The sequence below is a fragment of the Oncorhynchus gorbuscha genome, linkage group LG10, assembly GCF_021184085.1.
Source record: "Oncorhynchus gorbuscha isolate QuinsamMale2020 ecotype Even-year linkage group LG10, OgorEven_v1.0, whole genome shotgun sequence".
Lineage (NCBI taxonomy): Eukaryota > Metazoa > Chordata > Actinopteri > Salmoniformes > Salmonidae > Oncorhynchus > Oncorhynchus gorbuscha.
The window spans coordinates 72,395,950-72,420,767 of record NC_060182.1 but is presented as its reverse complement, the minus strand read 5'-3'; the positions used below and the strand labels follow the sequence as shown (position 1 = coordinate 72,420,767).

General features: G+C 40.5%; 2 protein-coding genes across 5 annotated transcripts; both read right to left on the bottom strand.

The window, feature by feature from the left end:
• Positions 1–4,032: 4,032 nt before the first annotated feature.
• On the bottom strand, positions 4,033–16,701 carry LOC124046504 (receptor expression-enhancing protein 1-like). 2 transcript variants are annotated; one of them, XM_046366935.1, is made up of 8 exons: positions 16,375–16,701; positions 14,656–14,728; positions 14,052–14,128; positions 13,339–13,459; positions 11,750–11,863; positions 11,468–11,639; positions 9,131–9,378; positions 4,033–8,541 (listed from the first exon to the last, which is right to left on the bottom strand). In XM_046366935.1, exons 1-8 carry the CDS (start codon positions 16,404–16,406, stop codon positions 8,467–8,469), a joined length of 912 nt encoding a protein of 303 aa, XP_046222891.1. In that variant the 5' UTR covers positions 16,407–16,701; the 3' UTR covers positions 4,033–8,466. The 2 variants fall into 2 exon arrangements, with proteins under 2 accessions (XP_046222891.1, XP_046222890.1); XM_046366934.1 differs by having other exon boundaries at positions 9,122–9,378; positions 16,375–16,700.
• A 1,942-nt stretch (positions 16,702–18,643) lies between these two features.
• LOC124046502 (charged multivesicular body protein 3) lies at positions 18,644–24,338 on the bottom strand. 3 transcript variants are annotated; one of them, XR_006841023.1, is made up of 7 exons: positions 23,933–24,338; positions 23,219–23,309; positions 22,136–22,315; positions 20,566–20,687; positions 20,437–20,471; positions 19,770–20,333; positions 19,607–19,641 (listed from the first exon to the last, which is right to left on the bottom strand). XR_006841023.1 is itself a non-coding variant. In XM_046366931.1 (6 exons), exons 1-6 carry the CDS (start codon positions 23,975–23,977, stop codon positions 19,502–19,504), a joined length of 693 nt encoding a protein of 230 aa, XP_046222887.1. In that variant the 5' UTR covers positions 23,978–24,328; the 3' UTR covers positions 18,644–19,501. The 3 variants fall into 3 exon arrangements, 2 of the variants coding, with proteins under 2 accessions (XP_046222887.1, XP_046222888.1); XM_046366931.1 differs by lacking the exon at positions 20,437–20,471 and having other exon boundaries at positions 18,644–19,641; positions 19,770–19,884; positions 23,933–24,328; XM_046366932.1 differs by lacking the exon at positions 20,437–20,471 and having other exon boundaries at positions 18,644–19,641; positions 19,770–19,884; positions 23,249–23,309; positions 23,933–24,322.
• Positions 24,339–24,818: the final 480 nt, after the last annotated feature.

The following is a 24,818-nucleotide window of genomic DNA, read 5'->3' as shown; positions in this document are numbered from 1 at the left end:
TATCCATTGTGGACCAGTAGGTACCTAAAACATTCTCCATTCAGGCTGCATAGGCTTCAATATCATACTTAACATTTTTAAATGGCGAGAAGGCGGGGGAAAACTGGGAAAATATCCGCGCTTATGAAACACCATTTTCCACCCCCATGCTAGTGGCTAAATGCTAATCCTGGATGTTGCATATCATGTTCAGACAATCAGGTTGAAACGATCAGACCAGGGGTTATGTTTCTTTTACAACAGCGCATTATGGGAAACCAATACTGTTCTCAGGGCAGACCTGGTTGTAGCTAGATATGTTTGAGTTGCGTCAAGGGACAAATTTAGCATTAGTTAACCCTTTTCCTAAACTTAACATAATTCTCCTAATCTGTCAAAGTACACCTGAAATGATTTTTTTTTTTTTTTAGGTACAAATGGGTCCATGAAGGATACGAATGCATTGCCAGCTGCATGCAATGCGTTTGGATAGTAAAATGAAACGACTCAATATCGCCTTGCCATCTGCTGGCCTTTGGGCTAAAACCGCCTTGACAACCAGTACGAGTAAGTTTAAATGTATTTTTATTCAACATTCTGGTTTGTAAGGAACATTTACATGATTTTGCACATATGTTTCAGGGTGTAGGCCTATATACCAATGAATTGTGTATTACAGCCTGATTAATCAGACTACTCATGCTAGCTTGCTAGCTATTTCTATGGTCAATGTGTTGCTAACGTGTAGTGTAATGCTAATGAATATACAAGTTAGTGCCAAAATAATGGAAAAATTTGAATAAATGAGGGATACAAAGTATATTGAAAGCAGGTGCTTTCACAAAGGTGTGGTTTCCTGAGTTTATTAAGCAATTATCATCGCATCACGACGGTGCTGTAGTGGAGCAGGTTGAGAACTTCAAGTTCCTTGGCGTCCACATCACCAACAAACTAACATGGTCCAAGCACACCAATACAGTCGTGAAGAGTGCACGACAAAACCTTTTCCCCCTCAGAAGACTGAAAAGATTTGGCATGGGTCCTCAGATCCTCAAAAGATTTTACAGCTGCACCATGGAGAGCATGACTGGTTGCATCACTGCCTGGTATGGCAACTGCTCGGCCTTCGACTGCAAGGCACTACAGAGGGTAGTGTGTACGGCCCAGTACATCACCGGGGCCAAGTTGCCTGCCATCAGGACCTCTATACCAGGCGGTGTCAAAGGAAGGCCCTAAAAATCGTCAAAGACTCCAGCCACCCTAGTCATAGACTGTTCTCTCTGTTACCGCACAGCAAGCGGTACCGGAGAGCCAAGTCTAGGACCAAGAGGCTTATGAACAGCTTCTACCCCCAAGCCATAAGACTCCTGAACATCTAATCAAATGGCTACCCAAACTATTTGCATTGCCCCCCCCCCCTTCTATGCTGTTGCTACTCTCTGTTATCTATGCATAGTCACTTTAATAACTACATGTACAGTCGTGGCAAAAAGTTTTGAGAATGACACAAATATTAATTTTCACAAAGTCTGCTGCCTCAGTTGTATGATGGCAATTTGCATATACTCCAGAATGTTATGAAGAGTGATCAGATGAATTGCAAAGTCCCTCTTTGCCATGCAAATGAACTGAAACCCCAAAAAACATTTCCACTGCATTTCAGCCCTGCCACAAAAGGACCAACTGACATCATGTCAGTGATTCTCTCGTTAACACAGGTGTGAGTGTTGACGAGGACAAGGCTGGAGATAACTCTGTTATGCTGATTGAGTTCGAATAACAGACTGGAAGCTTCAAAAAGAGGGTGGTGCTTGGAATCATTGTTATTCCTCTGTCAACCAAGGTTACCTGCAAGGAAACACGTGCTGTCATCATTGCTTTGCGCAAAAAGGGCTTCACAGGCAAGGATATTGCTGCCAGTAAGATTGCACCTAGATCAACCATTTATCAGATCATCAAGAACTTCAACTTCACAGTGCTATTTGATTGCAGCCGCCACCGTTACAGGATGACCTGTAGGGGTGTCTGAGTGGCATTAGTAGACAGACAAGCCCATGCAGGGGTAGTAAGCACAGAACTCTGCACAATTTGATGATGGATTATGGTGGAGAAACGACATCCTCTGCCCCCTGGCAAACAGTCAATGACCTCTGCAAGCCTATGAATACAAGAGACGGAAATTCCTAAAATTAGGGAAGCCATTTAGCTACTTTTTCACAACTGATAACAGTAGCATATACAGCTAACTGCCAAACTAAAGAAAACACCAACCAAGTATGTTAATAGGGTATTGGGCCACCACGAGCCAGAACAGCTCCAATGTACCTTGGCATAGATTCTACAAGTGTCTGAAACGCTACTGAAGGGATGCGTCTCCATTCTTCCAAAATAAATTCCATCAATTGGAGCTCTGTAGATGGTGGTGGAAAATGCCGTTTCAGGCGCCACTCCATAATCTCACATAAGTGTTCAATTGGGTTGCGATCTGGTAACTGAGACAGCCATGGCATATGGTTTATATAATTTTCATTCTCATCAAACCATTCAGTGACCACTCTTGGCCTGTAGCTGGGGGCATTATCATCCTATGGGGGCATAGCCATGGTAGCCAAAATCAAATCAAATGTTATTTGTCACATGCGCCTGACTACAACAGGTGAAACGATTACTTACCAGCCCTTGACCAACAATGCAGTTAAGAAAATACCTTTTAAAAAACAATTTTAAATAATTCAAGAGCAGCAGTAAAATAACAATAGCGAGGCTATATACAGGAGGTACCAGTGTCGAGGTAATATGTACAGTCGTGGCCAAAAGTTTTGAGAATGACACATTAATTTTGACAAAGTCTGCTGCCTCAGTGTCTTTAGATATTTGTCAGATGTTACTATGGAATACTGAAGTGTAATTACAAGCATTTCATAAGTGTCAAAGGCTTTAATTGACAATTACATGAAGTTGATGCAAAGAGTCAATATTTGCAGTGTTGACCCTTCTTTTTCAAGACCTCTGCAATCCACCCTGGCATGCTGTCAATTAACTTCTGGGCCACATCCTGACTGATGACAGCCCATTCTTGCATAATCAATGCTTGGAGTTTGTCAGAACTTGTGGGTTTTTGTTTGTCCACCCGTCTCTTGAGGATTGACCACGTTCTCAATGGGATTAAGGTCTGGGGAGTTTCCTGGCCATGGACCCAAAATATCTATGTTTTGTTCCCCGAGCCACTTAATTATCACTTTTGCCAAGGTGCTCCATCATGCTGGAAAAGGCATTGTTTGTCGCCAAACTGTTCCTGGATGGTTGGGAGAAGTTGCTCTCGGAGGATGTGTTGGAACCATTCTTTATTCATGGCTGTGTTCTTAGTTGAAATTGTGAGTGAGCCCACTGAGAAGCAACACCACACATGAATGGTCTCAGGATGCTTTACTGTTGGCATGACACAGGACTGATGGTAGCGCTCACCTTGTCTTCTCCGGACAAGCTTTCCAATCCCTGTACCTTTTGCAGAATATCAGTCTGTCCCTGATGTTTTTTCTGGAGAGAAGTGGCTTATTTGCTGCCCTTCTTGACACCAGGCCATCCTCAAAGTCTTGACCTCACTGTGTGTGCAGATGTACTCACACCTGCCTGCTGCCATTCCTGACCAAGCTCTGCACTGGTGGTGCCCCGATCCCGCAGCTGAATCAACTTTAGGTGCTGGTGCTTGCTGGACTTTCTTGGGTGCCCTGAGGCCTTCTTTACAACAATGATAGACGTGACATGAGTCATACACGTTATCAATAACATGATACAACAATCTGAACCAGACACTTATTATTCACCACATGGCAGCGTCTTGTCATTGTTGCTAGTTCTCTGACTGTCCAGAATCATAACACCACACGGCCTTCTGTCTCCAGAATCATAACACCACACCCACATAGAGGGATTTAGGTTGTGATGGTATAGCTGGAAATATTGTCTTGTCTTGTCATTGAATCAATTGCCTAAATAAAATGCTTCTTAAAATGTATTACCTATTAAAATATCATTAAAAAAAAATACATAAGCCACCGCAGCACATTGTCTCATTTATTGTCTGTTATCAGTTCACCAACAGAAATACTGATGATACAGAGCAGTGGAGGCTGCTGAGGGGACGCCGGCTCATAATAATGTCTGGAACAGATCGAATGGAATAGGTGTTTGTGTTTGACATATGACACATTCCACCTATTCCGCTCCAGCCATTAACCACGAGCCTGTCTTCCCCAGTTAAGGTGCCACCAACCTACTGTGATACAGAGAAAGCATTTTTCATATACAGTCATTTTAGACCATCATTCCTGACTTTTACATCTTTCTTTTCTGATATTCACAATAAAGTTTGAGCATTGTGAGTGATTATGGCCTGCCAGAAGTGACTTTTTTACGCCAAGGCCAACAGAGAGAAGAGAGGAATGTGGGCTTTTTAATCCATAGAGATAAGACACGCTCCTCAAACAATTTATTTGACTCCAAGTTGTAGAGACGTGTATTTGTCCACGAGAAGAACTTTCCTGACCTTGCCACATAGCGTTTCAAAATAATAAGGAAAAGAACATTCAGACACTTCAGAATCAATGTTATCAGCAAGGCATTCGATGAAGCAAATAACTATACACTAATCCAAACAATGCAAAGTAGTAAATCATTCTCATATTTACTAAATAACAAACATCATGCAATGATGACTTTCCTTTTCCAGCCGAAATGATTCACTTTTATATATTATTTTTATGTTAGTATTTGAAAAGGAGATACATTCCAACTGAAACTACATGAACATCGCAAAAAAGGATTTAAAACTTTACCACAGGTCACATCTCTGTCCATAAATAACTTATATCCTAAAAGAAAATGGCCCAATTAGAAGGAACCTCTGTGCAAACAAGTTTATACCAAAATGTTTCTACCAGAAAGTGTTTGATGTGTAAACTGAACACGTACCTGAGGAGAAGCTTCCATTTCTAATTTAAGCTACTGTATTGAAAACAGTGAACAAAAATGTATGCTGCCCAAACACCAAGCATAATATTTAGTGAAGCATTATGTAATAGCCAAGTTAATTCACATACCTACAGTGCAGAAATGTTCATTTTAGACATAGACGTTATGTCACTACCTTTGGCAAAACACTTCACCAGAAGGTTAGGAACCGGCCTATAGGAATTGCTATGCCCTCACAGAAATAGGCAACAGGCACATTGGCTGGGAAAAGACAGGTCAACAATTGTGGCTACATTGAGAAAAGTAGACTTAAGTAAGAACCATGAGTTGACAATTGCTCAGTGTTTTTAGACTCTGAGAAGGGCCACCTATATAGCCCTTGCCACTGGCTATCTTTTGTTATACAATAGCTATACACGTCAAAGTATGTTTTGTGTGCTAAACCTGAAAATACAAACATTTATGGCGATGCCATAAGACATGAGTAATACAAACATTTACAAAACAATTGAATGACACCTCAATGCCAGATAATTCATAACGAGCTTGAAAAGTCGAATGTCAATATTTCTGCTCCTTAGAGCAATTTATTTATTTGAATAGTAACTAATCCCATGTAATAATAGTTTTGGTAATGATCTATAACATGGTGATCGGCGTTTTATGCTTACTAGAACAGTTGTTGCACTAACTCTAAACATAGTGCATAGGGCCCATAGTCAATGACATTAGTAATTGTTATGGCCACATGGAATTGCTCATGATTTGTCAGAGTACAGATATGACTGTTTCTGTAGTACCAGACCTAATGTTTTGTTTTTATGGTTTAAGGCTTTATAAGCTAACGTAACGAGTGAAACTTAGAGCAATTTACTCATACTTTGACACTTAGTTCCATTGCCAGTAGATTAATAATAATAATCAGCAATCCTACAATTGCTATTCTCTCTCATAAATAAATACCACATTTGAGGAGATATACTAACCTGACTGGACAATTATTTTAAATATTCTGTTTCCTGTTAAATTGTCAGTACAGATTGTATTTGCCAGCTCAAAAGATCTCCCTACAGAGTATTTTACCCTGCTACTCTCCTGGTGACTGATTCCATCTCATACAATGACCAAGTAGCCACAAAAGGATTCAGTGACTATACATTCTGTTTTATGACACATCACCTGACAAATGACCAGAGACACATACATGCATTTGTCTCTAAACGTAATATTTAAAAAAAACTATCACACACACACAGTACATACATACAAAAAGTATTCAATGACTGACAAATCAATCCAAAATGTCTGTACACTATGGAATCCACTCGTGTGTGTGTGTGCTACCTCGATGGCACACACCCTCTGTCTCCTTTACACTACAGTATATGCCAGAGGTCCTACAGTCGCTAGTGAAAGTCTACACACCCTGTGCACAGTCATCACATTTTGCTGCCTTAAAATGTAATCTAAAAGGGATGAAATGTGATTGTTTTCCTATCTACACAACATATTCCACATGTTCCAAGTGAAGGAACAATTATAGAAACGTTTCTAAATGACTAAGAAGTACAGAATGAGGATGTACTTTGTGTAAACAACTTTGGCAGCAATTACAGCTCAAAATAATTTTTTACAAGATTTGACAAACTATGCACAACTCTTAGGGCAACATATATCCATTGTTTTTGTAAAAATTGCTATTATTAAAATGTGTGTCATTGTCCCATGGAAAAATACAACTCTAGTCAAGAGTTAGGTTTTCAGAAGACTGAGGCAGGTTTTCCTCTAACTTTTTACCTGGGCTTTGCTCCTTTCATATTTCTTTCGATCCTGACAAACTCCAGTCCCTGCCGATGACGGGCATACCCATAACATAATGCTTCCACCACAATACCACAATTTCACAAATGTTTATGGCAAAGACACACCAGAATGGTGTTCCAAGAGACTGTTCCTGAGTGGTCTAGTCTCAGTCCTGACATACATTTTTTTTGAAAATCAGAGATGTTTAAATGTTTCTGTCCATCAATGATTCCTAACCAAATTTACTGAGCAATTCTGATAAACAATGGACATATGTTGCCCTAAGAGTTGTGCAAAGTTGGTAAAAATTGTTTTCAAAATCATTCAGCTGTAATAGCTGCCTGTGGTGCTTCCACCAAGTATTAACTCAGGTTTTTATTAGGAAACATTTCTATATTCAAAGATCTGTTAAATTTAATTTTTAAGCCAGCCTTGGAGAAGGTTAAGCAGAACCTCTATCGCTGGTCGACACTCCCCATATCACTCAACTCAGTCATCATGCCACGATTCCTGTATCTTTATAGCAAAATCGTTTTTTAAAGAACTGGATAGACATCTCTACTTTAATTTTTGGAAAGACAGAAAGGAGAGGGGGGTTCTTGCCCTACCCAATTTCCTCCATTACTACTGGGCTCCCAATAGTCACAAGATAACCTTTTGGGTCTCTGTATTTTTAGATGGGGAAGGAATGGTGTGGTCCTTTATGGAAAAGTACTCATGTCAAACATCATCCCCGGTCTCTTTAGTCTGTGCCACCCTACCATTGAGCAAATAACACCACTCAAACAACACTATTATGAAAAGTTACATCTGGATACACTCTTAGAAAAAAAGGTGCTATCTAGAACCTAAAAGGGTTCTTCAGTTAACCCTTTACACAGAGGGTTCTACATGGAACCACAAATTGTTCTACCCGGAACCAAAAAGGGGTATCCTATGGGGACAGCCGAATAACCATTTTGGAACCCTTTTTTTCTAAGTATATGGTCTCAGTTTAGGATCCACTTTGGATATAGACAAGCTATCTCATCCATGCCTTTTATTTCCAACCCACCTACTTCATAGACACAGCCTTCCAACTATGGTTTCAGAAAGGATTGAAGAGTGTAACAGACCTTTTCCATGACCGTGTATTTATCCCCTTTGAACATCTAGTTAGAGAGCAAAGTATACCCCAGACACATTTCTTCAGGTAAACCCTAAACTGGGTAGGGGAAGTTTTGGCCCATCCTAAACTGGGTAGGGGAGGTTATGGCCCATCCTAAACTGGGTAGGGGAGGTTATGGCCCATTCTAAACTGGGTAGGGAAGTTATGGCCCATCCTAAACGTGGTAGGGGATGTTATGTACTTACTTATATAGTATTTTTTCTTAGTTTTTATTGTCCAACAGCTAGGATAGTACCAATGTAACTTGTTGCTGTATTTATGTTTTGTTACTGTAGATTATCTAATTTGAAAAACAATTGCAATAATAATAACTTTCTTTCACTTTGAAAATGTTTAGTAAGATTTGTAGAGCCCCAGAATTTTTTGATAAAATGTTCTGGCCGCAAAATGTGAATACTGTGCAAGGGGTGTATAGACTTTCACAAGTCACTTTGGTTTCCTTATTCTAAAACAAGGCTGCTTTATACATTTAGCTTTAGGCCACATTTCCTTATTTACCCTCTTCCCCTCGCAGCTAAAGCAGTCTTGGGAGCATTCACAGAATATCACATGGCCTCTCTGTTTGAAGACAGCTGGGCACTCCTGAGTCTTGTGAGAGGCCTTAAGACTCTAGGAGGAGGCTAGAAAGAGAGAGAGAGAAATAAGAGAAATGGGGCACTGACTGACCATAACTGTTCTGAAAGCAGTAAATGCCACATTATTCCTGGTTTGTGGTCTGACAATGTTTGTCTAGCCTGTCCAATGTGGGCACAAAAACACACTAAGTATATCTCTACATTCAGTTCGGGGACAAGATAAACACTCATTACATTATGAAAATATGATTTGACATATTAAAAGAAAGCAATCCTGGAATGTTGTTTTCAGATGCCTGTTCCAGCTTGTTTTCTAGTTTGGGAAATCAATAAATGCAATCAAATCAACACTTCCATAACCATTGCAATTCACAGCAAAGTCATATCAGCAGTGAAACATTACTGCAAAAGAACACCAATTTACACACATTTGTCAATCCACTAAAACTAAAAATACACATTAGAAACAAAAAAAATGCTTTTTTTTTTGCAATGATACCTTTCAACGCAACAAGGACCCAGTTAGAAGTAGCCAAGTAAGAATTAGTGACCCAGTGTGTTAGTCACCACAGACCAGTCGCAGTTAGAACCACACACCAGTAGGCCAGTCAGTTTAAAAGAGTACCTCAGGTACCTTCCTCTTAATCAACCTGAGCTGTGGGGAGCTTGTGGATGTTTCCCCCCCTATCCTCATGTCCTCAGTCTGCTCTGTTGCTGGGGGAGCAGGGGATGGAGGTGGAGAGGGTAGAGAGGACTGGATGGTCAGAGGGGTTGTGGGTTCAGTCATGGGTTCGGGGAGTGTAATAGGATGGGACAGTGGTTCCTTGGTGTCACACTGATCGAAGCTCAACACCTCATATTCAGTCATGTCAAAGTCCTGCCCTGCACCATGAGAAGGGACCATGGTAAAACAAATTACAGACACACATCAGAATGTATGCTGAAGGCAGCAGTGGACTGTACTATAATTATTGAAGTGATGTAACTCAATTCATTACTGTGAGGTAGTTATGAGTTCAGTTTACTAAGGGGCAGAGTAGGGTTGTTGTTCTCTACACAGACCACGGGAGCAGACATCATCTGACCATGTGTGCAGGCAGTGGGATACCCCCTCTTACAGGACAAACAAGCATACCTACGCCATTAGGATGAGGACTCCTCTTCAGGGCCCTTAATTTAGTCTCTGCAGAATTATGTTCAGTACACTGGATTTCTATCATATCATTCAATTTGCCATGCAAGCAGAAAGCAAAAAAAGCCTTTCATTATCCTGCTCTTTTAGCATAAAGGATGCTTGAGGACTCAGGTAATATCATGTTCTGAAATTAAATAATCACATTGTTATTATTGTAAAATACGTGTGTGGTAAGTTGACAAAATAAATCAAAATGTGTTAATCGTCCACACAGTACAGCCACTTAAAGTTATCCACAATATTATTGCTTCAAAAATGTTTATGTTAACAGAGTATGGTGCAAAAGCACTGCTTTTCACCTCTGTGACACTCAATAACCTCTTGGAAAATAGACTAATTAATCCAAAGAAAGTGAATCTCAAAGAAACTTTGGACTGTACAACACATACTGTATAATGAGACATGAAACACTGAATGAGTCTGGCCACCAGAGAGCAGGCTGTGGTCATTCAGTGATAAAAGCTCAAAGTTAAGCATTCCTGGATGGGTCAAGAGCCTACCTGGCAGCCCTGTGGAAACTGACCTGCAGTCAGAGAGCGTCACAAACAGGAAGGGAGATGTGGGGTTAGGGAGACTCAGGAAAGGCAGTTTACAGATCTATTATCTGCAGGCTTAAACAGCAAGGAGGCCATATGATAGTTTAAGTTTTACTGTGACGTGCACAAGTACAGTGAAATGCCTTTCTAGCAAGCTCTAAACCCAACAGTGCACTAATCAATAACAATGTAGCACTAAAACATAACATAACATAAGGTAGAACAAAAAGACAAAATACAAATAAGAAAAACATGAGAAAGTAAGCATATTATATACAGGGTTAGTCAGTTCCATATTTACAATATGCAGGAATACTGGAGTGATAGACGTAGATGTGTATAGGGTTAAGGTGACTAGGCATCAGGATATATGATAAATAGAGTAGAAGCAGTGTATATGACAATTGTATGTGAGTGGGTGTGTGTATAGAGTCAGTATAAATGTCCATATTATGTGTGTGTGAACAAATCATGAAGTGAGTGTGTGTTGGAGTGTCAGAGTGTGTAGGGCCTGTGAGTGTGCATCGAGACATTTTGAAATAAAATAGGTCAACTCAGATAGTCCGTGTAGCCATTTGTTAGCTATTTAGCCTTATAGCTTGGGGATAGAAGCTGTTGAGGAGCCTGTTGGTGTCAGACTTAATGCACCGGTACTGGCTTGCTGTGCGGAAGCAGAGAGAACAGTCTATGGCTTGGGTGGTTGGAGTCTAACAACTTTCCGGGTCTTCCTTTCACACGGCCTGATACAGAGGTCCTGGATGTCAGGGAGCTCGGCCCCAGTGATATACTAGGTGGTCCACACCACCCTCTGTAGAGCCATGCGATCGAGGGCGGTGCTATTGCTATACCAAGCAGTGATCCAGCCATTCAAAAATGCTCTCTTTTTTAAGATTAGAGGGCCCATGCCAAACCTTTTCAACCTCCTGAGGGGGAAGAGGTGCTGTATGTATGTGGACCATTTTACAGTGTCTGTTTTCACCAGTGCTGTGGTCAACCATTATTTGCCAAATATACCATATTTGCTCTATTAGCCATTATAATGCACAAGAATTGCTAATCCAATGTGCCGTTTTCAGTGTTAACATATTGCTACTTAGCTATTACTTGGTAGTTATCTAAGAGGTCATACAAATGTCTTATAGAAAAAGTTATGACACTCCCTTCCCTGCCCTCGTTGTGGCCAATCGATCTGTCTGTATCTTGGTTAGTTATTTAAGTGTATGTGGCAGTATAATCTCACCCTTGGTGTAGCCGATCTCTGACTTGCTGCGCATCATCGTCCTGGCCCTTTGTTGTCCAGCTGCAGACTGGGTGTGGACAGATCCAGGGTCCATCTCAGTTGGGTCGGACTGGTAGGCGGACAAGTCCTGCATGCTGAAACTTCGCAGTCTATCTGACAGTACTCCTTGGCTCTGGTGTGGGAGACAAAATACATGAACACTAGGAATTATCTATATGAATAGAGAAAAACATCACTTCACCGCACCAAGAACAAATCAGAAATTCAGAGAGTCAGCATTACCTTTGTCGCAGCCAGTACTGCAGCTGTGGCTGCCACATTCAAACCTTTCCTCCCAAAAGTCACCAGAGTGTCATAGCTTTTGTCCTTTGCTTGGCAGAGATAGTCATCAATGTCCTGGACAGACAGAAATACAGACTCATGTTACAGTAACTGTCTTTTTCTTGGCAGGTCATGTGAAAAACACATTCATTAGGTTTGATGTACTGCATGTACAATGCCAGTCAAAGTTTGGACACACCTACTCATTCAAGGATTTTTCTTTATTCTTTACTATTTTCTACATTGTAGAATAATAGTGAAGACATCAAAACTGTGAAATAACACATATGGAAACATGTGGTAACCAAAAGTGTTAAATAAATCTAAATATATTTTATATTTGAGATTCTTCAAAGTTGCCACCCTTTGTCTTGATGACAGCTATGCACACTTGGCATTCTGTCAACCAGCTTCATGAGGTCACCTAGAATTAATTTCAATTAACAGGAGTGCCTTCTAAAAGTTAATTTGTGGAATTTCTTTCCTTCTTAATGCATTTGAGCCAATCAGTTGTGTTGTGTTGTGACAAGGTAGGGGTGGTATACAGAAGATAGCCCTATTTGGTAAAAGGCCAAGTCCATATTATGCCAAGAACAGCTCAAATAAACAAAGACATGAAGGTCAGTCAATCCGGAATATTTCTTCAAGTGCAGTTGAAAAAACCATCAAGCACTATGATGAAACTGGCTCTCATGAGGACCACCATAGGAAAGGAAAAACTAGAGTTACCTCTGCTGCAGAGGATAAGTTCATTAGAGTTAACTGCACCTCAGATTGCAGCCCAAATAAATGCTTCACAGAGTTCAAGTAACATACGCATCTCAACACCAACTGTTCAGATATTGCGTGAATCAGGCCTTCATGGTCGAATAGCTGCAAAGAAACCACTACTAAAGGACACTAATAAGAAGAAGAGACTTTCTTGGGCCAAGAAACATGAGCAATCGACGTTAGACCGGTGGAAATCTATCCTTTGGCCTGATGAGTCCAAATTTGAGATTTTTGGTTCCAACTGCCGTGTCTTTGTGAGACGCAAAGTAGGTGAATGGTTGATCTCTGCATGTGTGGTTCACACCGGGAAGCATGGAGGAGGAGGTGTGATGGTGCTTTGCTGGTGACACTGTTAGTGATTTATTTAGAATTCAAGGCACACTTAACCAGCATGGCTACCACAGCATTCTGCAGCGATACGCCATCCCATCTGGTTTGGGCTTAGTGGGACTATAATTTGTTTTTCAACAGGACGATGGCCAAACACACCTTCAGGCTGTGTAAGTGCTATTTGACCAAGAAGGAGAGTGATGGAGTTTAACACATTTTTTGGTTACTACATGATTCCATATGTTATTTCATAGATTGTATGTCATCACACTTATTCTACAATGTTGAAAATAAAGAAAAACCCTGGAATGAGTAGGTGTGTCCAAACTTTTGACTGGTACTTTAATAAAATGGTTTAGCCGAGCATATAAACCATTTTTTAACATAGGAGACAGCTTATAGAACATTTAAAGTGGACAATGAAAACTGGACTAATTTACAGACCTCACCTTTTCTTTTGAAGAAAGTGTTGGGTGAACAAACTTCCTGTATAGAACGCTGGACCCCTTTGTGTAGGGAGACAGTAACCATACAACAAAGGCAATCTTCAGCTCATAATAGAAAGGAACCCTACAGTAAAGGGAAGAATAATACAGCGATCGTTTAGAGCATTCATAAAATCTACACTCTCAATTACAATAGCATCATCAGTCTTATGACTATCTGTCACACCCTGATGTGTTTCACCTGTATTTGTCCTTGTCTCCACCCCTCACCAGAGTTCTCCCATCTTCCCCCATTATCCCCTGTGTATTTAGACCTGCATGTTCTGTTTGTATGTTGCCAGTTCATCAGGTCCCACCAGCATGTTCCCGTGTTTTCTATGCTCTAGTTTTTGTTTTTCCTTGTCTTCCCAGTTCTGACCTTTCTGCCTGCCCTGATCCTGCCTCCCATCCTGTACCTGCCCGACTCTGATTTGGATTATGGCTCTTTGCCTGCCCCTTGTACTACAATAAACTCTGAGACTCATACTATCCACCTCCTGTGTCTGTATCTGGGTCTTAGCCTGAGCCATGATACTATCCTGCTGTAGGCCGATGCCATGTGACGGTGTACTATTTCAGAACAATATTTAGGACTTCATAACATAACTATATATTAAAACAAGTGAAATAATACTATACATAAACAAAACATATTTTATAATACATCATTTACTTACCAACAGATAAATATATCTGTTATGGTTTCCGTGGTGGTGAATAGGGCAAATATTATCCAGTACATCATCCATTTAACCTTTAAAAGTAGAATAACTCTGTTAGTCTCGCACATAATAGTTAAGAAATATTCATCTAAATTCTAATAAATCCTGTTTTAAAACTGCAATATGTCATTTTGGGGGGACCCCAAAAAATGTACAGAAATGTGAGTTGTAGATCTGTCACTCATTGAAAGCAAGTTTTTATCGCATTTTTAAATTGAGTTTTTTATCTTTTACTTTCGGTTTTGCACACCTGCTTCAAACACCTGAAAACACATTGTTTTTGTTATGGGAAATATATTTCACTGCGATTTAGATAATACAATGATTCTCTACACTATACTTGCTTGTTTTGTCACAAACTGAAATTAGGCGAACTATTAGAATTTTAGCAACCAGGAAATGGTGGAGCGATTTCTGCATAGTACATCTTTAAGTAATTCAGTCCAATAGTTGTCTGGTTCTGTGAAACTGGCCCATAATGTGTAATCTATACAGACGGACTCAATATGACACGTTACTGTTTCATTTTCACTTTTTTCAGACTGCTGCTCATACTCACATATTCCTTCACATCCTTTGACTTGACAGCTTTGTATGAGTAGTATGCAGGATATAATGTGCCAAATATAAGCCTGGAAAACATCAAACATGCCATAAGCCTGCAATAAATGTTGTCCAGCACAGCCACATTTATGGGGATAAAAGCAAATAAAGCGCAGTAAAGTGGAAACAGTCCAAAGTACAGAAACTGACAGCAGTTCACAACTGAATTGTTCATCACCAAAAAAACAAACATCTCTGTTTTTTAATTAACTGACACCCCAGTTCTGGGTATTGGGTTTATTAATATTTTTTCTTTAAAACTGTTTTAGATTTTATGTAGTGTAATTCGTGTTTGTATAAAAAAAACAATAATGAACCAACTGGGAGTAACTATTTGCGCTTTTCCTTTGCGCCATGACCCATTGACATCAATGAGGCCTCCGCGAAACTCCGATTTTCCCGGGCTCAAGTAATTCCAATTCCGCCCATATTGTTGAATGTTACTGATATGGAGATACTAATATTTTCAACAACAATCAAAAACAAATAACTAAACTGACATCAGAGCTCATCTAATATCTGAAAGATTAAACAGGGACACGAGGACTCTTGGCCTACCCATGTGCGACTGTATAACTCTCAAACAGGACCCCTTGAAGCAACAGTTGAGCAACAGCTGGGGGTGACCTGCTAATATTACTGACCTGTGACCTACATAGGCATACACCGGGTTATCCTGTAGAAAACAATTCCAAATACATAAGGTCAATCAAAACAAAAATGTATTCCGTGTTTCTGCTCAAGACCTCAGAACAGCAAATAAAATATGTTGTTGGATAGGCAATGGAGCTTTGAATGCCAAGACAGCCAGAAGAAACTTGCGGCCCCTCGCGTCTTTAAACAGCAATGTAATATGATATATGAATGAAATATGATATTATAATCTAAATTTAATTTACGTGCTATTTTGATATTTGTTTTAGGCCTACTCCAAGCCCATATGTTGTGGACACGTTTAATAATTTCTCCATATTACAACAATAGGAATGGAAAGTGGAGCCTAGAATTTTGCTTCCATAAGTCGAATATGCTTAAATATTCGGATGACTATAATTGTCAGAATATGTTGCAATAAAGTATATGATTATATGCAACACTTGCATTGTAACCTGAAAAGGTTGACCCATCCCTTTGTTTTCCAAATAAAGAATATCAAGTATCATAAAATAGCTCCGCTCACCCCACCACACTGTGGTTTGGGCATTTTATTCAGTCAACTTTGCATTTAAGCCTACTGTATGACATAACAATGGCTAAATCATTTTGGTTTTATTATTAACATATCTCTGAATGAGCAGACATATATCAATACAAATATACATATTTCATTTGGCCAATCGTCATTCTTTGTCTGAACTGGAAATAAAACGCATGTGAACACATAAGAGCACATATCATCGACCCATTGAATGTGATATATGACAATGAACCCATTCTTTCATTAAGGAATAACATTTCAGTCATAAACAGAACACAATATTCTGTCTGTCTCGTCTCAAACCCCCGAGACACCGTCTCTGCTTAGAAATAAGAGGTGTCCTAAATAGGCTATAAAGCGGACACTGCTGACATGCACCTTGTGTCACTGAAAAAAAAGAAAGATTTATCGTAATAAGGCATTATCTCGAGGTGGGCTATTTTACAAATGAGAGAGAATGTGATAAAAATAACTTACACCACAAGTCTAGAGATTATCCAAGAGACCATTGTGCTGAGGCGGCGACAGAACGTGCTGTCAACAGGGAGGAGTTTCCTTCTTGAGCGTTGGCAGTTGCCATTTGACAGCAGCGTCAGCGAGCGCCAACCAAGGCGTCAAACGATGTGCCGCACCCAGACATGAACGTGATTCAGAGTGAACAGCTGTGACTACTGAAATTATCATGTCATTGGCCTACCTACCTAATATTGTTTATATGTATACTGAACAAAAATATCAACGCAACATGTAAAGTGTTGGTTTTATGAGCTGAAATAAAACATCCCAGAACTGTTCCATATGCACGCAAAAAGCTTATTTCTCTAAAATGTTGTGCCACCAATTAGTTTACATCCCTGTTAGTGAGCATTTCTCCTTTGCCAAGATAATCCATCCACCTGACAGGTGTGACATATCAAGAAGCTGATTAAACGGCACGATCATTACACAGGTGCACCTTGTGCTGGGAAAATAAAAGGCCACTAAAATGCACACACAACACAATGCCACAGATTTCTCAAGTTTTGAAGGAGCCTGCAATTGGCATGCTCACTGCAGGAATGTCCACCAGAGCTGTTGCCAGATAATTTAATGTTCATTTCTTGAACATAAGCCGCCTCCAACATAATTTCAGAGAATTTGGCAGTATATCCAAACAGCCTCAAAACCGCAGACCATGTGTAACTACGCACAGCCCAGGACCTCCACATCAGTCTTTTTCACCTGCGGGATCATTTTAGACCAGTCACCTGGACAGCTGCTTAAACTGTTGGTTTGCACAACCGAAAAACTGTCAAAAACCGACCCAGGGAAGCTCATCTGCGTGCTCATTGACCTCACCAGGGTCTCGACTTGACTGCAGTTTGGCGTCGTAACCGACTTCAGTGGGAAAATACTCACCTTCAATGGCCACTGACACGCTGGAGAAGTGTGCTCTTCATGGGTGAATCCCGGTTTCAACTGTACCGGAGAGATGGCAGACAGCGTGTATGGCGTTGTGTGGGTGAGCGGTTTGCTGATGTCAACGTTGTGAACAGAGTGCCCCATGGTGGTGTTGGAGTTATGGTTTTGGCAGGCATAAGCTACGGACAACGAACACAATTGAATTCTGTCGATGGCAATTTAAATGCACAGAGATACCGTGACGAGATCCTGAGGCCCATTGTCGTGCCATTCATCTGCTGCCATCACCTGTTTCAGCATGATAATGCAAGGATCTGTACACAATTCCTGGAAGCTGAAAATGTCCAAGTTCTTCAATGGCCTGCATACTCATCAGACATGTCACCCAATGAGCATGTTTGGATGCTCTGGATCATTCTGTACGGCAGCGTGTTCCAGTTCCCACCAATATACTGCAACTTCACACAGCCATTGAAGAGGAGTGGGACAACATTCCACAGCCTGATCAACTCTATGCGAAGGAGATGTCGTGCTGCATGAGGCAAATCATGGTACCTTTTTTTAAAGGTATCTGTGACCAACAGATGCATATGTGTATTCCTAGTCATGTTAAATCCATAATTTGGGCCTAATGAATTTTTCAATTTACTGATTTTCTTCTATGAACTGTAACTCAGTAAAATATTTGAAGTAGTTTCATGTTGCATTTATATTTTTGTTCAGTGTATAATTAATGTTTTAAATGGTGATTAAGTATGAAGATTGTTAGGTTGTAATAATTAAATAACCAATATCGGTTAATAAGCCTATTGCAGAGAAACTCTGGAACTAAAATCAAACTGTTGAGCAGGCCAGGTAGTCTGGATTAAACATGTTGTAAGAGTATGACAAACACCTGTAACTGCTCAGTAACACGTATTATAATTATCTGCCATTAGTTGATGCTTGTAATCTTGGGAGTTTTCCCTAAAACATAACAGCTACAGTCCGTTTTGACTGGTAACCTACATAAACAGTCAGAGGACAGAGACAGGGTTGGTTACGTTACACTAAGGCTGCTGAGTGAGGGCTGTGGTTGGTAGAAAAATAATCCTTTTGTCCATATTAGAAACCAAGAGAAAATAATCTCACACCTGAATGTTTTCACTGATGTTGCTCTTCCCCATAAAATAAGCAATAAAAGTAGTGACCTACAAAACAGTCACACATTACTCCTCATCTTTCAGGTCACATTCAATAATGGAGAGGCCAGACAACAGTAAAATTGACTGTTCATTTCCATAATTTCCTGCACACAGAAAAAACAGAAGTATGCACAGAAAAAAACATCCCATAACACACAGGGTCTGAAACAAAACTAACCAATCATTTTTATTTTTTACTGAATACGCACAACAAATTATTAGGACTTTGAGGCCAACAATATATAGTTAAGGAAGCTGGATCTCAATGTAAAAAATATGTTAGTCAATTTCTGTGCATTCTTTACCCCTCCAAACAACTTTACATAAGACAACATAATATAGATACATATGTACTGTACAGAGACAAACTACTGACAGAAGTTTGTTTTTTGGTTCTAGTGTTTATAATGCTGAAAGTGAATGAAATATCGTATTAAATTGTAATACTGTATTCAATTTGGATCTAGATCAGAGTAGTGATGGATTCAAGTTTCATGAACACTTGAATGTGATGAGTCACTCATTTCATTTCTCAATGTAGAGCAAGACGTTTCCATTACAGATTAGATATGTCAGTGACCGGCTCAGAGTAAGTCTCTAGTTAATTCACCCAATTGGAGAATGAAGCCTCGACTTCCCCAAATACAAGACCAAAAGAATCAGACCACACTCAGCATTTAAGATATAGATGGGTCCTTCTTATTTTTTTTAGCTATCTTGAGATTCATACATCTTTATTAAATGTTGGGTGTACAGACACACCACACATTGAGTGATTTCTGGGTTTACCCATTTAACATGTAAGATCATAAAATCCCCTTTCCATTAACAACAGATCTGATGTGTTATTTAGCCCTAAACATTGAAAAGTTCACAGCCCAAAGATAATCCAAAATAACTATGTGAAAGAAAGAGACAAAATGTGGTTGAGAAACCACTAGGTAAACCGTACACCAAAATTGACCTTGTACTTCCTTAGGCAGGCAAAGAGACTTTAAGGAGACAGAAAAAGGTCAATCTTAGCTCCTTAAGGCTGCCAGTCTAGAATGCATCTCCTCAATGTCTTCCTCCGACTCATCCTCTGAGGCTGCAGCTGCGGCAGGAGGCTCCATTTCAGGAAGGGCGTCTGTGACTTTGCTGGGCGCTTTGCCAAGGGCACCTGATTTGGAACAAACCACCAGAGGTCAGCATGTATTATAGTCTTTTTTTTAATCCTCTCCAGACAGGCGATAATATACAGCCCCAAACAACTGAGACAAGCTTGATTACCAGAGGGACTATCTTTACCTGCTGTGATCTCAAAGAGGATCTTATCAACTTCTGCCTCTGCTGCCTCCTCCATCTCATCATCATCCTCCATGCTTTCAAAGGTGTCCTCCAACATCTCCTCGATGATACCAGCCTGTGGGACACTCACAACATAAATAATCAATACACAAACAGTATTTACTCATTTAAACATAAACATTCAATATATATTCAAACATAAACTATGTTTGTAGCTTTGGGGCCTCCCGGGTGGTGCAGCAGTCTAAGGCACTGCAGAGCTTGAGGCTTCGCTACAGATCCGGGTTCGGGAGAACCATGAGGCGACGCTCAATTGGCCCTGTGTCATCCGGGTTCGGGAAGGTTTAGGCCGGCAGAGATGTCCTTGTCCCATCGCGCTCTAGCGACTCCTGTGGCAAGCCGGGCCCATGTACCCCGACACAGTCAGCAGTTGTAAGGTGTTTCCTCCGACACATTGGTGCGGCTGGCTTCGGGGTTAAGCAAGCAGTGTGTCAAGAAGCAGTGCGGCTTGGCAGGGTCGTGTTTCGGAGGACCCATGGCTCTCGATCTTCACCTCTCCCGAGTCTGTACAGGAATTGCAGCGATGGGACAAGACTAACTACCAATTGGATACCACAACATTGGGGGTAAAAATAATACTTAAAAATATATATTTGGCAGTGGTTACCTAAACTGGACGGCATCCCTAAGTCCCTGAGACAGCTACACACATAGAGAAACGGACATGAGCAGTGATAGATTTATGCTCCCAACAGACACAAAGTGGCCACAGTGAGTAAGCAGATATGCGACTGACCTTCATCATCTCCTTAGACAGCTCCCTCATGGTGCCCTGGATCTCTGGGATCTTTACTAAGCTCTGCATGGCTTTCATGACCTCTGTGCTCTTCTGAAGGGCCCCAGCTACACGCAATACAGCTGAAAAAATAACAGCAGAGTCACACACAACCCCTTCCAATTGGGATGTGTAATGTAGCATGACATGTAAAGTACATATTCATATTACGGACATAACTTGGCCTGACCACTTGGCTTGACCAGGAAAAACTTAGGATCCTACTAGCTTACAGTTACAAAGCGTTTCTATTAATTTATCATCAACTGAACTTATCCTGGGTATTTTCAAGATACACATGGCCAAAAGCTCGGCAAACATCTCATTACAAAATCATGTGCATTAATATGGAGTTGGTCCACCCTTTGCTGCTATAACCTCCTCCACTCATCTGGGAAGGATTTACACTAGATGTTGGAACATTGCTACAGCGACTTGCTTCCATTCAGCCACAACAGCATTATTGAGGTCGGACACTGGATGTTGGGTGATTAGGCCTTGCTCGAAGTCGGCATTCCAATTAATCCCAATGGTGTTCGATGGAGTTGAGGTTAGGACTCTGTGCAGGCCAGTCAAGTTCTTCCACTCCGATCTTGACAAACCACTTCTGTATGGACCTCGCTTTGTGCACGGGGGCATTGTCATGCGGAAACAGGAAAGGGCCTTCCGTAAGTTGGAAGCACAGAATCGTCTAGAATATCATTGTATGCTATAGCATTAAGACTTCCCTTCACTGGAACTAAGGAACCTAGCTCAAACCATGAAAAACAGCCCCAGATCATTATTCCTCTTTCACCAAACATTACAGCTGGCACTATGCACTGGGGCAGGTAGCATTCTCCTGGCATCTGCCAAACACAGATTAATCCGTCGGACTGCCTGATAGTGATGTGTGACTTATCACTCCAGAGAACACGTTTCCACTGCTCCAGAGTCCAATGGTGGCGAGCTTTACACTATTCCAGCCGACACTTGGCATTGCGCATGGTAATCTTAGGCTAGTGTGCGGCTGCTTGGCCATTGAAACCCATTTCATGAATCTCCCGACAAACAAAAGTTATTGTGCCGACGTTGATTCCAGAGGCAGTTTGGAATTCGGTAGTGAGTGTTGCAACCAAAGACATTTTTACACCCTATGTGCTTCAGACGTGCCATTCTGTGAGCTTGTGTGGCCTACCACTTTGCGGCTGAACCTTTGTTGCTCCTAGAAGTTTCCACTTCACAATAACAGCTCTTACAGTTGACCGTGGCAGCTCTAGCAGGGCAGAAATTTAACAAACTGACTTGTTGGAAAGGTAGAATCCTATGACGGTGCCACATTTAAAGTCACTGAGCTCTTCAGTACGGGCCATTCTACTATTAATGTTTTCCTATGGAGATTGCATGTCTGTGTCCTCAATTTTATACACCAGTCAGCAATGGGTGTGGCTGAAATAGCCTAATCCACTCATTTGAAGGGGTGTCCACATACAATATACACTATATATGCAAAAGTATCTGGTGGCACTACATCAGTTGCTTTAACACTCACAAAGCTGGTTCTTCATGCTGAGTAGTACAGAGTTCATTTGGGCTTTGGAAGCATAAAGTTTGCTGACTGCACGCTTCGAATGGATCATCTCTTTTGCAAGAACCACACACACGTCCCGGTGTCCCTTTTTAGCAGCATCTTTAATGGATCTCTTTACCTTCTCCTCCTCCCTCTGAATGTCTGAGATACAAGAGAGGAACAATGAGAAACTGCTAAATAATGTAATATAACAAACTGTAATGTATACATAAGTTTGACAGCAGCTTTCATTTGTGTAGGTTGTCTACCAAACGTGCATTGGTGATGAAATGTCACTTCTTTATGTTATAAAATACATATTACCAAGACAAATATTATTATTAATGTTCTGAATCGTTCAGTGGGGTCTTTGTCTCACATTTCATTAAAAGTAGTATACCCAAAAACTGTTGACAGAGCGGTGCAGCTTTCTCGCAGAAACTTTTGAGGATTTTACATGTTGTGGTGGTTGTCTTCAAAGTCATTTCCGCAGGTCGCAAAAAGAAAAATGTAAAAGGCTTTTAAACTTTTTTTAAAATAAACAGTATGTTCAATGTTCCATTGATATTTCACAAAGATATGCTTTTTTTGATGAGAAATCTTTTTTTTAAATAACAGGAAAATATCGCATTGAGAAGTGTATACTAAAATCTGATAATATTACGTCTCAAAATCGATATCTACGCCCTGCGGATTTGAGAAGAAAGATGCCGAGTTCAACCTGAAAGTGAGCCTTCATTCTTGCACAGCATCCAACCTATAGCTGACACGAAGCTGTGCAATTTAACTTTTTTTCTTCTCTGGCCTCCGTTGATTTAGTCACCCTAATTTTGGCCATCCTACAAGGGTAAAAACTCCAATAACTTTTGAATGGATTTTGATAGACATGAGGTTTGGTCCATTGGTTTAACAGTAGTTTTTTTTTACCCATTAGTGAAAATATGAGATTTTGATTGGACACCCTACTTTGTGTTTATGTTGCTTTAGTGTATTGAAAACTATTTGCTCTCTGACATTCTAAGAGTAACAAAGAGAATAACAAAGCAAAGTTGCACTGGACCTCACATAAAATAGCCTTGAAGCTCTTCTTCTCACCTCGAATTTGTCTGTCAATCACTCTCATCTCCTTCCTGATTTTGAGTGACCATTCATTTACCTTAAATGATAGAAAAATTGAATTAAGCGTAAAAAAAGAGTAAAATATGACATTAACTGTGCTATTCACTGTAAAGGTTCGAGGAAATGTAGTGTAAACACAGCATATTTGAGACAGAACCATGAAAACGTGCTTTAGATTGTTGGTTTGTTTACATCCGAAGATGGTGCTGACTGCTACCTGCTGCTTGTACTTTAACGTTATATGTGTGGCTGGCCATAGCATTTTCGGGAATAAAGTTTGTAAAGATACGCTACACATTCTTTCAATACAAGTAGCAAGCACTTAGCTTGCTAGCTAACAATCAAACTGAAATGCTAACGTTAGCTAGCTCAGCAACAGTTGCCAAGCTATCGTTAGTTGGCTAACGTTAGGGAGCCAGCTCGTTAAAGTTATCTGCCTTGGTCAACGTTATCTAGCTAGCTAACGTTGCATTAGCTACTTTAAAACACAACGCTATTCCATTGAAGTTGAGATACGACTGAGAAGAGTTATTCAATAAACGCAACACCGTCGCCATGCCATAAATAACCAGAGCTGGCTAACTTCGAATACATTGTTTGGCTCGCTGATAGCTAGCTAGCTCGCAAGCTTGTCGCTCCTTACTAGAAGCCTTTACTTACCAAGTCTTTCGGTGGTTTATCGTGTGTTTTCCCGAACAGCCCCATGTTGATTACAACGTAAACGTTAACTAACTTAGCTAAACTGATAATAATACAGAAAACCACAGAAAAAGTGTCATACACCTTCAACCACTTCCTGATTCCAAGCTACGCCACTTCGCCTCACAGGCCACGTTCCAATACGTGCACGCAATCTTCTTTTCCTCTATTTTTTCCTTGAAAATAAATGACTGAAAACTATGTAGTGCTAACTGCAAAATAATGCTAAAATGTATCAAAAGTATTCAATATTTCCAAATGATAAGGTCGTCAATATACTTCAACCAATAGACCCAAAGCATGACATCAGAGATAGGCCTAGCAAATGTAATGTTTTTTTGGATCCAACACAATGCAGTGAGTGGTATGCTACCTGGTGGCCACTTCAATTGTATAAACCGCAGGAACACATAGCCTAATAACTAGCCCGTGGGAATGTCTACATGGCTCATAAGCGTTCAGCACCATGGACAGCTAGCTACACGATGAAAGTTAACTAAAACAAAGGACTGATCACAGATTCAGCACCATGGCCGCTGAACAGCGTTGAATCCGAGTAGGTCAGATGAGTGAAGATTCAGCTCACCTGTGTTGTATTGTGGTTAGGTCCCCTGAAACCTAGAATTGTAGGCTATAACTAAAGGAATACATTGAAGATATTTGGAAATACTGCACTCTGACTCTTTGGTATCAGCTTCATACCTTGAGCTGCACCTGTTCAATTCCAGTATTCCAGTTCAATTACAACCTCTCAGTAATACTTTTGGCTTTGGTATGTATCAACATTGAGGTATGCCTAGGCTTACATATCTGTATAATGGTGACATGACGCTAGGCCTGTGATCCC

Bases quoted from the DNA above. Each gene is read 5' to 3' on its own strand.
- LOC124046502 (XM_046366931.1), bottom strand. From the start codon at position 23,977: ATGGGGCTGTTCGGGAAAACACACGATAAACCACCGAAAGACTTG. The intron at 22,316-23,218 runs GTGAGGTCCAGT...CTTGTATCTCAG, and splicing joins GAGCTTCAAGGCTATTTTAT to ACATTCAGAGGGAGGAGGAG. The intron at 19,885-20,565 runs GTCAGTCGCATA...AGTGTCCCACAG, and splicing joins TGTCTAAGGAGATGATGAAG to GCTGGTATCATCGAGGAGAT.
- LOC124046504 (XM_046366934.1), bottom strand. From the start codon at position 16,406: ATGGTCTCTTGGATAATCTCTAGACTTGTGGT. The intron at 9,379-11,467 runs GTGAGATTATAC...CTCATGGTGCAG, and splicing joins AGAGATCGGCTACACCAAGG to GGCAGGACTTTGACATGACT. The intron at 8,542-9,121 runs GTACTCTTTTAA...CTCTCTTTCTAG, and splicing joins TTAAGAGGAAGGTACCTGAG to CCTCCTCCTAGAGTCTTAAG.